Genomic DNA, 12,950 nt, shown 5'->3' with positions numbered 1-12,950 from the left:
GGTGGCTGGGGCTGTGCACTGGGGCTGAGAGACAGGCCTCCCAGAACCTGCTTCCTCTCCTCCCGGCCCTCACACCCCCTCCTTTAAGCCTCAAGCTACTGATTCATGACACTCCTTTTCGGAACCACCCAAGACAGCCTGGATTCATCTGGAAACAGTGTGTGTGCGTGTGCATGTGCGTGTGCGTGTGTGTGCGACTGTTCAAGGGGGAGAGGAGGCCTGAAGTGGTCGCTGCCTTTCAGACTCCAGAGCTTTGCATGGAGTCTGTTAATCGGACTGGCTGGTACTTCTATGAAGGCTGACACAGGTAGTAGTTTCCCCAGAATATTCTTTCCTGGGAGAATGGGGGTGATGGGAGGGAGGCGCGTGGCTTCAGGGAGTGGGTGGGTCCTCGAGAGGCAAACAACCCCAAAGTGCTGCCCCACCCTGATCTGGATCTTGGTCCCAGACTTGTCCGTTGGAATAGCCATATTGATCTTAAGATGCTCCTATGTCTTTGAGCCTGGTATTGATGAATTGTTCACGATGATAGTCGATCAAGAACTGATACCAAGGCCTTGGGTGTTGACCTCCACCTGGGTAGTCTTCCTGGGGGACGGGAGGGGGTCAGGCCTCAGCCTCATGGGGCCTTTTGTCAACTTGTCCTTGGAACTAAAATAAGGTAAAGGACTGCTTTTCTCCTACTGTCAGGCACCAGGTATCAAAGCCTTCTGGTGTTTTCCATGAGGTCAAAGGATTTCATAGGCTGGGATTTCTTTGGGGAGAAAGGCAGTTTTCCAGGCCTTCCAAGGCCCCTCACTCCCTCCACAAATCATAGCTCCAGGACTGCATTTCAGAGGCATTTATTGTCTGGCTTGCTCGAGGGGTGAGGTAATACTTCAGGCTTTAGTGTTTAAAGATACAGCCCCCCTGTTTGCTGCCCCGAGGTGTGAGTACAGGCACTTTTTCTCTAAGAGAGAACCCTCAGGGGACACTTGGGAGGACCAGGCTCCCTTCTGCAGCCCTAGCGAGGAGGCAGGCTGGTTTTCAGACAAAGCACCTTTCCTCAGTCTGCTTACAAGCCTTTCAGGGCCTGTGCTTTCCAGGACTGCACTCAGGACTCAGGGCGGCCAGTGGGAGCTCTCTCCCTCGCTCATACTCACATCTCATTACCTGGAAAAACACCCTGCCCTGGAGGCCAACAAACCCACACAACCAGGAGGGGAGAATGGATCCGGCAGGCGTGGAGCTGAGCAGAAATGCAAGGCTTTGAAGCCGCAGGGTCCTAAGTCTCCCTGCAGGCTGCTTGAATGAGCGGTGGTGCCTCTCCTGGCCAACTGAATTATTTTTATTGTGGTAAAATACACATAACAAATTTTACAACTTTAGCCATTTTTTAGGGCTCTCATTTTTCTCCTTTGAACCATTTTAAAGTGTGTGGTTCAGTCTCCGTAAGTACATTCATAGTGTTATACAGCCGTCACCACGGCCTTGTTCCAGAATTTCTCGTTACCCCGAACAGAAGCCCCTTGCGCTAAGCAGTCACTTCCCTTTCCCTTCCCCCAGCCCTGGGCAACCACTCATTTTCCATCCCTATGGATTTGCTTGTTCTGGATGCTTTGGATGAATGGAATCGTGCCATATGTGGCCTTTAGTGCGTGGTCTTTCAGTCAGCATAAGGTTTCAAGGTTCACCCATGCTGTGCACCTGTCAGGACTTCATCCCTTGTTATGGCTGAATGATGTCCCCATGAGTCCTTAATTTGGAGAATTCACAGGACTACCTGAATGGTACCGAATGTCACCCGCTGTGGCCCAGGATTCTTCCTGTCATCGTTTTCAAATGGATAGTGTAGCAGTTTTGTGACAGGAGATGGAGGGGCAGTCAGAGCCCCCAGGCCAGGCCAGAGTGGAGAGCTGGGCTCAGGCCAGGGAGAGCTGAGCTCGCCTAACAGGCTCCGTGTGTCGCCCGCAGATGCAGGAAAAGGCAAAGGAGATCTACATGACCTTTCTGTCCAGCAAGGCCTCGTCACAAGTCAACGTTGAGGGGCAGTCCCGGCTCAATGAGAAGATCCTGGAAGAACCGCACCCCCTGATGTTCCAGAAACTCCAGGACCAGGTAACCCGACTTCCCTACCTGCACCGTGATTTGAAGCCGATATGTATCCCCAGCCTGGCCCGTTGAAGAGGGAGCTGTGGTTGGAGAAAGAGAGGGGACTGGAATGCCAGGCTCAGAATTTAACCCAGAGGGAGCTCCCTCACGGCTGTTTACTCTTGGTCTGCACAGTTTGAACCGGCAGGGTTATCTGTCTTCTCAACACAGATTAGAAGGGAGGCTGGGTTATCTGAGGAACTCACACCGAGGAAGCACCATGTGGTAACTGCCGAAGGTAGAAGCAGACAGAAAATTCTAGAAAGTGAGCATAAGGACTCAAAATGGCTGGGAACCTGGGGCTGTTTTTTGTGCAAATAACCAAACATCACCACCTATGTCTGGTGGCCCAGTACCATAAGCTAGTTCATAATAAGGCCTCTGAGCCGTAATGAAATGTTAATATATGGCAGCATATATATTCCACTTAAAGCAGGAAAAAATAGGCTTAACATAGACCTATGAGGGGTAAACTAGTTTTCTAGCATATTTTCTTACGAGGAATGGCTATGGTAATAGGCAAATGGGTGAAAGCATGCCCCAGAGGTTTTTTTCGACATGAGTTTGCAGACATGACTGTCCATAGTGTGCTCTGTTCTCATAAACATTGTACACACACTCGTAGACAGTGGAAAACAGATTCCAGACTTCTGCTGGCTCTGTTCTTGTTGAGAAAGTGAAGGCCTTACTTGGCACACAGGTGGAGACTAGCTTTTAGCCTAACTCAGCAGTCCTTCGTGAGCAAGTCCAGAATCACCTGGAGGGCTTGTTAAAGCAGACGCTGGGCCTCACCACCCGAGCTAACTGTCAAATGCGACGGTCCCAAGCAGGCTGAGACTTTGCCTTCCCAACAAGGTCCCCGGTGATGTGGATGCTGCCAGTCCTGGGACAACACTTTGAGAGTCACTGGTCCACTGCATGGGCTGCCCTTTATTAATTAATTAATTATAATCCTCAGCTGAGGATTTTTTTCCATTGCTTTTCAGAGAGAGTGGAAGGGAGGGAGGGAGAGAAACACTGACGTGAGAGAGACACATCGACTGGTTGCCTCCCGCAGGCACCCCAACAGGGGCCAGAGATCGAGCCTGCAACTGAGGTACTTGCCCTTGGCTGGAATCGAATCATGGACCCTTTAGTCCACCAGCCAATGCTCTAACCACTGAGCAAAACTGACTAGGGCTGGGCTGGCCTTTTTTAGTCACCTGGAACGTGCACAGAGCCCATAGCATGCCCCAGCATTCAGGAGGCCTCATCTTTGCTCAGCATCAGATAGAAAACAAATACACAGGTAGAAAATACAAACATGAGAAATGGTTTGAGAATGTTTTCCAGTCAACACAATGGCAGGTGCCCTGAGTTCTGAATCAAATTGGGGTGCTGAAGGAACCCAGTTAGCATGGGAGACTTGCTGAGGGCCTCCTGGAGGTGGTGATTTTGAGTCATTGGGAAGGACACCATGGATATGGATTTGTGGAGGGAAAGGAGGTGGAACGTATGACCTAAAGGGCAATTTTTGTGGCTATAGCCACACGAGGATGTCTGCCCCACCTGGACCTCAGTCTTTTAAAAGTTCCCTATTGTACTTTACAGTACAGCCAGGGCTGGGAACCTGTGCTGAAGCCCCTGTGTTCTAGGTATTTCCACTAATAACAATATCTGCTATTCAGGGGTACCCTTCTGTTCCTGGCGCTCACTTGGCATATAGTATCTCACTGCATCACCAGGTAGTAAGTACTATTCCCATTTTGATGATGAGAAAAGCAGGGTTCAGAGACTCTAAGTGATTTGATGACACAAAGTCACACTGGTCGTAGGAAGCGCTGAGGGCTGATTCACTCTCATCCATCTGCTTTCAAAGGCTGCCTCTGCTACGTTCATGGGCAGCCTATCGCTGCTCCTCAAGGCCCTGGGAGACCAGCTGGGGCAGAGGGATTGGAAAGGATGTGAGTAAGGCAGCCCCATTTCCCGGCTGCAGAAGCCAAGGTAGGCCAAGGAGTGAGACAAGCTGATGCCACTCTCTGTGGCGGGAACTCAGGCTCCCAGGGACCCAGTTCTCCTGTGGTGGACCTTTGTGGCCCAGCCACATGCCACTAGATTCATACGTTGGGAGATTTGCTGGCCCAGAAAGGAGGAACACAAGGACCACAGGAAGATTTTTTTTTTAAGTGACAAAAGAAAAATATTTTAAAAATAAACTTTTATCTACCTAGCTATAAAAGTCATACGTGCTCAACAAAAGAAACTTGAGAAACCAAAATATAAAGTTAAAAAAAAGAAAAAAGCATTATTCCTACCTGGGCATGACACTAAATGGCACTGGACCTTTTCCTATAAATACACACATGTGCACACGTACTACAAGGACATCACAGTGCAGTGCAAACTACTTACTTCACAGAAAGTACTATATATTGTTAATAAATGCTACCCTTTGTTGCCTGCCTGCCAAGGGACAGGCCAGGGCTTAAAAAAACAACCAACAGAAAAGAACGTGCTTTTATACCCTGTTGTTAAGTCATTTATTTGAGATGGATAAAGAGGCATTAACTATCTTTCTAAGGGCCTCTGGGTTCTGTTTCGCTTCAGAAAACTCAGCCTCTCCAAAATAGTTAAAAAATATTTAAATTTTTAAAATTTAAAATGAAGAGCCTGCTGGTCACTGTCAAAATGTATGCTCAGTGGTCTGTGGTTCCCTGTTCCCAAAAGGCCCCCACGAGAGCCCGGGTTTCCTAAGCGAGGGCGTTTGAGGCTGAGGGGAGCCTGTTTGGGACCACAGGAAAAACTCCTCAGTGGCTTTGCCTTTGCGGAGCCCCCTGGCTCTGTCGCAGGGCTGTCTGAGCAGGCAGCTTGGTGCTTTCAGGGGCCCCACCAGGAAAAATTCTGGTTCTCTCAGCCCCCCCCCCTTCTGTCCCAGCGGGGCAGTGTTCTGTGCCCTGGAGGTGGCTGATAGGGCAGCATAGACTTTGGGGCACAGCCAGGACCAGAAGGATGGGAAACTCCTCCCTGAGCATGGGTGAGATGAGCCGACATCCATGCATCGTACTTAAAGCAGAGCTTCTGGGGTCTTCACCCAGGTGCTGCTTGTTCTTGGTTTACACACAGTTCTAACAGGCTCTGGGGTTCGGATCACAATAGACTGGAAATGCTGGTAGAGGCTCTGGAGAGATGGGCGGCAAAAAGCGGTTACTAAGAGCTGGGAGGAGACAGAAAAATGATACTAAACACAAACCACAGCACAGCAATCTGGAACCGCTGAGCGCGGGGGTCCGCAACCGGGGCATCCCTGTGCTGCGGGGTGGTGACATCAGTGATCTTAATGACCCCAGAGCATCAGGCAAAACTGAACTGTGGTCAGTGTATTCTGTGAAGAATGCATTAGACGTGACATTTTAATAAGCATTTCATCAAAATGATATATGTATTTTTAAGAATTTTATTTTAATTAAATTTATTGGGGTGACTTTGGTTAATAAAATTATATAGGTTGCAAGTGTACACTCCTGTAATATATTATCTGTTTATTGCATCGAGTCAAGTCTCCTTCTGTCACCAATTTGACCCCTCGTGACCTTTGCTATCTCCCCCCACCCCTTTCCCTCTGGTAAGCACCACACTGTCGTCTGGTTCTATGAGTTTTTGTCAAAACGTTATCTTACGAGAAGTTTATAATTCTGTTATTTGGAAAACTCGTGTAAGTGGAGAGAGTGTTTTCTGGTATAATTTGGCTCTGCAAGCTTTTAAAAATGAAATACTTTGAAGGCTGCTCAGTGACCTGTATTGTGCCAGATGAAAGATTTAAAACAGAATTCTGCTTCTACAAGCTTCTCGGCACCAGCTCACACACCTCTCTTGCCCCAAAGCCTCTGGTTTGAATGGAACAGTAAGGAGATTGGAGAGGGTGGAAGGTCAAGGCCATTGCAAAAGGCCACTTGAGATCATTGCTTTCTCGGGCCACAAAAGAGGAGGCCACAGGTTTGGGGGGAGCAGGGTGCTCATTCTCTTCCGTAAATCTTTGGGACCCCAGCGCCTCCGCAGAGAGGATTTTGAGACTGTCAGGATGCTCTCGCCCAGGCTTCGGGGTTGGTGCCAGGTCTGGTCTGCGGAAGGCGGAGTGGAGGTGGCTTTCTCCATGGGAGAGGAAGCCCTCAACCTGTGATGCTTAAAAAAAACTAGAAACACTTCAGTGCCATGTCAGCGCCCCCGGCACATCCTTGGCAGAGGAAGGAGCCATGGCCGGGCCCCTTTTCAGCAGCGTCGTTTCTTTGAACTTCCCCAGAACCCAAGGAGGGAGAAACGCTTCCTTTTCCGACATCAGAGGGAAGGGCTGCACCAGCTGGGGAGGACCCAGGCTGCGGAGGGACTGCCTTGGCTCCGGGGTCATTTGGGGGTCCTCTCCACCCCCTGCTTCTCCAAGTGTGCAGTGGTGGCTGGAGCTAGGGATTCTGGAAGCCTCTGTCTTGTGGGTGCTGCTGACATTCGCTCCCAGACATCCAGTCCGGTCCAGCGACCGGCATTTTCCAACGTGCAGGGCCAGAAAGGGCAGGTCGTGGGCCTTTGTTCAAATGGAAGGAAAGTTGGCTCCCCACGTCCACCACAGCTGTTCGCCTTATGAGGGGTGGGGCGGGAAGGACAGTATTTGAAATACTTGGAGATATTTTTTTTTAACTTTGAAATGGTGTTTAGGGGAATAAGGGCGAGGTGGGCATCAGAATAGCATTGAACCCTCCCCCTGATGGCAAAAGACAAACATAAAATACCTTTGCCCTGTGCAGAAAGAATGTCATGTGGGCCTTGGATTTGAGTATTAAGGACTCTGGAAAGCGTGGACAAATTGTCGCCCCCATGGGCCTCTGAGGGGATTTTACCTCCATCCGTGTCCAGCCTCTTTCTGGAGTTCTGATCCCACCCCAGCACACTGCCCGGCCCTGGCAAGCCTGCCTAGGAAGCCCGAGCACCGTCCAGGGAGACTGAAACTTTGGTGGCCCACCCTGGCGCTTTGGGACAGGGGCTGACCGGAGCTGTTTTGTCCTCTCACCTGCCCTCTGCCAGCTGCCCTCAGACCTTCTCCTGGATGCACCCCATCCCCACTTCAGAAGAGGGGGAGGTGGTCTTCAACTTGAGGTGGGGACATTGCCGTGGGTGCCCTGTCCCAGCAGCCTCTGCAGCGCCCGGCTGGTTCTGTCATCGTCCCATGGCTCGGGGCTGGAGGGAGAGGGGCCTGCTTTCCTTGTGCTCTCTGTCCGAGTACGTCTGGAAGCATGTCTGAAGTCTGGGTGTGCGGGGAAGCGGAATCCAGAGACAGGAGCTCTTGCTGCCTTCTTCCAGCAATTTTTATATAAAAACTGAGCGCAGTTCTTGCAGCGAATATGAGATCCCTTTACTAGAGCTTGTGTGAAAGGACTGAGTTTTTCCTTCCTTGACCCCAGTTGAAACAACATGGTGGAGGGTTTGAAGAGGCGGGTTGTATGTTTAGTTTAGGCCTAGTGTCCCTGTCTTCTGAGAAGTGTTGGAAGATTTATTAGGCTTGAAATGTACTCAACTGAGACAGTGTTGAAATCTTCACTGAGGGGCCTTCAGGGCTGGGAAGCTTCTCGGTCTCTACATGGATGAAGGTCCGGGGTGGGAGTCCTTGTCTGCAGCAGCAGATCTGGAACACTCTCAAGTTGGAGCCTCCCATGGACAGGCAAGTCCCAGCCAGTCCCCACGCTGCCTGGGGGCCGGAGAGGGATGGGCGCCTTGGCTGTGCAGTGACCTTGTGTTGCGTGACCTTGTGCTTAGCTGCACGTGGGCAGGAGGGCTCCCACCTCCGGCTGCCTGCAGGATTGTACCCCAGGCAAGATGCCAAATAGTTTACAGTCTGGGCATGCAGCTCACAGATGTGGGGCTGCCCAAACCCGAAACCTGCTGAGCCACAGCTGTCTTGGCCAAAAAAAAAAAAAAAAAAAAAAGGTATGGAATGCAATTTAGCTGCTAACTTGAGTTTTCTGCCTCACGGGCGCCTGTCTCTGGGCAGGACTGACTGCTTTATAGCTCTGCTCAGCTGCTGCTGTCCACCTGGAGCCCCACCCCCATCCTAGATTTGGCTCCAAGGTTTTCTCTGTCCCGCAGACAACTTGAGGAGTGTTGATGAGGTGACATGACAGTCACAGTCCAGCCCTAGAGAGGCCAATTCTCCCCACCAAAGAGTCCTGGAGGAGAGAGGTGAAATCAATAATTTAGTTTAGTTTCCAAGGGCTGTCATAACAAATTCTCTCTAACTGAGTTGCTTAAAACAGCAGAAATTTATTCTCGCAGTTCATGAGGCCAGAAGTCCCAAATCAAGGTGCCGGGAGGGCTGTGCTCCTTCTGAAGGTTCTAAGGAAGAATCCTTTCCTGCCCCTTCCTAGTTTCCGGCAGCTTCTGGCAGCCCTTGGCTTGTAGCCCCATCACTCCGACCTCTGCCTCTGTCTTCGCATGGCCTTCTTCCCTCTGTGTGTTTCTCTGTGTCCTCTCCTCTCCTAAGGACACCACCCTAAATCCTGGATGTCATCTTGACATCCTCCACTAACCCCCCATTCATATGTTGGGTCCTAAGCCCAGGTACCTCAGAATGTGACTGTGTTTGGAGAGAGGGTCTCTAAAGAGGCATTTAAGGCTATACCACTGGTGCCCTTAGAAGAAGAGGAGATTAGGACACAGACACACAGAGGAGAGACCTTGTGAGGAAAGCGGGGAAACAGCCATCTACAAGCCAAGGAGAGAGGGCTCAGAAGACACCCGCCCTGCCCACACCTTGCTCTTGGACTTCCAGCCTCCAGAACTGTGAGGAAATAAATTTCTGTTGTTTAAGCCGCCCAGCCTGTGGTACTTGTTATGGCTGCCCGAGCAGACTAACACACAGCCCCTGGGGCAAAGCACTGAACCTCTGAGGCCCTGTTCCTTCCTCCGTGCGGTCAGGGCTGTCGCAGGGTTTTGGGGAGGAATAAGTGAGGGCCAGGTGCGGCCCGGTGCCTGGTCAGAGGCGCTGTCGGCTCGCTGGCACCGCCTTCGTTCATTTCGCCAGCCCTCTGCTGTTGCACGCCGGGTGGGTTCCACTCATTCACTGGGCGAACATTTGCTGGACCGCAGCTGTGGCCACTTGCCCCGTGATCCCCAAGGCTCTGGTCCGCAGCTGGCTACACCGTCTTTGGCCACCTTCTTAGGAGAGATTTTCCAGCACATTCTCTACCCTTCTATCAGCCACCTTTGCTGAGCACCCCCCTCAAGGGGCCGTGTGGCGGGAGCACCCTATGGCCGTGGGCCCCTAGGCCAGTGCACAGGAAACCCTGTGCCAGTGACATTGAAGACCCTGTGCGGAGGTATCAGGCAGCTCACAGCCTCAGAACATGAGGCCACTGGGAACAACATCTCTTCTTTTTTTCACGTCTGTCCAGCCCTCATGGCTGTGGCTGCCACCCAGTGACTAGAGCTCCAGGAGCTGCACCAGGAGGCAGGCCGGGGTCCCGGAGCGGGAAGCCCCAGGCTGAAGGACCTCCCTGGCACTCACACCTGCCCAGGGCTGGGTGAGGCCCTGAAGCCCTTGTTAAGTAGTTCCCAGCCCCTTCCCTGGAGCTTGCTGGCAGCAGGGAGGCGCCTGCGGTCTCTTGGGATCTCCTGGAGAGAGCAGCCTGAGCCTTGCCCCTGCCCTGCCCAAGCCGCCTCCTCGCCTCCCTCCCCCGCCGCCTGCGCCCGGTGCCTCCAGCCCCTGCCCTTTTTCTTCCCCTCTTTGAAGTGTGAGCCTCGGAGCCACTGCAGGCAAACAGGATGCTCCACTCCCACACGCGGAGGCTGCAGACAGACGCCCTGGTCCAACCGCATCCTGCTGGCAGCGGTGGGTCCCATCTGCCATGGACCCGGTGGGGCGGGGTCACGGGCACCGGGAGGGGCGTCACAGAGCTGGCGTCATGAGTCGCTCTTTGGGCATCTGGTTCAGACTTGGAACTAGGTGGGCATCTCAAAGTTCCCTTGGGGGCTCTTATGCCTGGAAGGGCTGAGTCACATTCGTGGGAGGCCATGTAGCGATAATGGCATTCCTCATCCCCTGCCTTACCCCAGCTATGATTTTTGTATTTTCTGGGAGGTGTTTGTTTGTTTGTGTGTGTTTTTATGAATACAGTACTTTCTCTAAACCTCAGCGAGTGGGTGGAGGATTCCCAGATTGCGACGGGTAGGGAACTGCAGGGGCTTAGGAGGAGGCTGGTCTTTCTGAGCCGTTGGGGACCTCGGACAGCCTGGAAAGACGCTCAGCGAGGGGCAAGCAGTAGTTTAAGAGTTGAAAGAAAACCCAAAGTCCTAAATCATCCCCTGGTTGTTGACTTTGCTGATAGCAGAATGATGTAGGCGGGTCTCCTGTGGTTGAAGCCGACTTGGGAAAGCAAAGGTGTAAGGGCCGAAGGTTCCAGCTCTCCCATCCCCCAGGCAGGCGAGCCCAGTCCTCCGACTCCCTCAGACATTTAATTTACAAAATAGTCTGCATGCCTGTAGGGAAAGGGCAGATGTAAAAGATGTCAGGGTTTTACCACCCACTTGATAGCCCTGCCTGGCAGAGACACCTCTAGACACCTCTGGAACTTTCCACTTGTTGAGCCCCTGGCAGTGTGGTGAGTGAAGGCAGCAGGGTGGATTTTTAGTCTGCAGAACGTCCTGAAAGTTCAGTCGGAAGGTCTGAGAGAGGTGAGGGGGGAGATTTCTCAAAAGACACTGTACCCCTCGGGAGCGGAAAATGTTTTCCCTTTTGTTTCTCTCCCACTACTGAAGGGCAAGGCAGGGGGTGGGGTGGGGGAGGGGGTTCTAGGAATAGGGTCGGTGGCCGAGAGGGGACACTCTTTTAGGACCTGCGGTGTGGCAGATGACAGTCTTCTAATCCAGAGGACTCAGCCCCCCTGGGGTCCTGGAACACCCGCCGAGCACACCTTAGAATCACTTTATTCCCAGGCACCGGCCCGGCCGTGTGTCTGCATCCTGCAGCCAGCTGCTGTTACTTTACTTAGGGCCTGTTCCGAGGCCCCTCCTCGCTCAGACTGTGGTTTTACTCCTCTGCCCTGCACCGAATAAGTCCCATTTTGCTTTTTGGCATAATAATAGGTCTGTTTGAGGTCTCAGAGGCCAGGCTCCTGAGAGTCTTACAGTATGGCCCTCATCTGATACGACAGTGGCCTGTACACCACCATCGTCTCTACAGGGACCGTTTCTATTCCTCTGTCTCAAGTTCCTGGAGAAATACACCCCTGTGTCATTTTATCCAAATAAAGTGGAGATTCTTAAAGGCCCTCTTGATACAAGGCTATGAATCAGTGCCGTGTGGGTCTGTGCTTCCGTGGAAAATAAAGAGAGGCTTGTTCACGGGACTCCCCAAGCTGCTGTATTCCACTGAAGTTATTTCATGATGACCAGAAACGTCCAGGAAACCCGCCTTGTCCGGCACATGACTTGCTCTAGCTGTCTTGGTGTGTGTCTCGCGCGTCTTTGCCTTCTCTGGCATGTGATGGGCGTTAGTAAATATTTGATAGGCTGCATCCCGGCCTGGCCGGCCTCATCCCTCAGATTTCTTTTTCCTTCCCCCTTAGATCTTCAACCTCATGAAGTACGACAGCTACAGCCGCTTCCTGAAGTCTGACTTGTTTTTAAAGCACAAGCGAGCCGAGGAGGAAGAAGAGGAGCCCCCCGATGCCCAAACCTCAGCGAAAAGAGCTTCGAGAATGTATAACACATGAGCCCCCCAGAGCTGTCAGGACCGCAGCTCCCGGACGCCAAGGAACTCACTCTCAGGACCGTGCAGGGTTTAGAGTTGCTTTGTTATCTGCAAGGACCGAAATATGCAAAACCCGTCAATGGGATACGTGTATTTGATTAACTGCTTGACCAGTAAGTTTTGCATGATGGCTTATCTTACATAAAAACAACAAATAGCTTTGAAGTTTAAGTTCACAAACACACACACGTACGAGGCGGGAAGAGTCCTTGAACACTGGACACTGAGCATTTAGTAGCTTGATTAAACCTCATGCGAGGCCACCAGGTGAAACTTACAGCCGCCTCTTACCTGTTCAGTCTTTGCCCTGCCTCTGGGGGAGGGGCCCGCGTGTCCGCAGGTTCACCTGGCGAGGGGCTCAAGGAGTGGGTCTCACAGACTCCGGCCAGTGGGGGCGCTGTCTGCCAGGCGCCTTTTGGGTTAAATACTTAGCTCGTGCAAGTTCAGCACTGGGGGAAGGAAATGCATCCCCGGCAGCCCTGACAGGTTTGGGGAGCTGTGTGAGCATCATCAGAGGGCTCTTACTTGTGCATGGGTTTGTCCTGGTTTTGCCCACAGTCTGTGACATTTCACAGATTAAATAGTTCATCCCAACAGAAGGTCTCAGCCAGGAAGGAAGGAAGACGAATGGGAAGTTGTTCAGAGCAATGCCAGGTGGTGTTGAGTGGGATTGTGGTGCACAGCCTGTGCCGGTCATAAGATGCGGGCACGGTCCCTGTCTCCCGCAGCCTGTCTGGGGACTCATCGCAACCCTGTCTTCTCTGTCCCTACCCTCTGCTGGATGCCAGGCTTGGGGCTTCAACAAGGAGACAGAGATGCTGTCTCTGAACGTCTTTTCTTGGGTAGAAAGGCTGCGAGTGAAGTCTTGCTTGGCCCAGGCTCACCCAGCCAGCCCAGGTCGCCCCCCCCCTTTGAGCTAAGCCCACCAGAGCCCAAGGTCAGGCACAGTTCCCTTCTGCTAATTCTTCCTGCCGTCTGCTCCTGCCAGACCTTCTCCCGCATGTTTGCCAAACCTTAAACTCCTGTTTGTGCAAACAAAGCAACCAGACTC

General features: G+C 52.2%; 1 protein-coding gene across 1 annotated transcript in view; it reads left to right on the top strand.

The window, feature by feature from the left end:
* RGS10 (regulator of G protein signaling 10) overlaps positions 1-12,176 on the top strand; it is a 30,992-nt gene extending 18,816 nt beyond the window's left edge. Inside the window, exons 4-5 of the mRNA XM_081158040.1 lie at positions 1,954-2,097; positions 11,715-12,176. Coding sequence (XP_081014166.1) covers positions 1,954-2,097; positions 11,715-11,861 — 291 coding nt within the window. The 3' untranslated portion in view covers positions 11,862-12,176. The remainder of the gene's footprint in view (positions 1-1,953; positions 2,098-11,714) is intronic.
* The last annotated feature ends 774 nt before the right edge of the window (positions 12,177-12,950 follow it).

This window comes from Miniopterus schreibersii, assembly GCF_964146895.1.
Source record: "Miniopterus schreibersii genome assembly, chromosome: 14".
Lineage (NCBI taxonomy): Eukaryota > Metazoa > Chordata > Mammalia > Chiroptera > Miniopteridae > Miniopterus > Miniopterus schreibersii.
The sequence above is the reverse complement of the archived record's forward strand: the minus strand, read 5'-3'. Positions and strand labels throughout refer to the sequence as shown.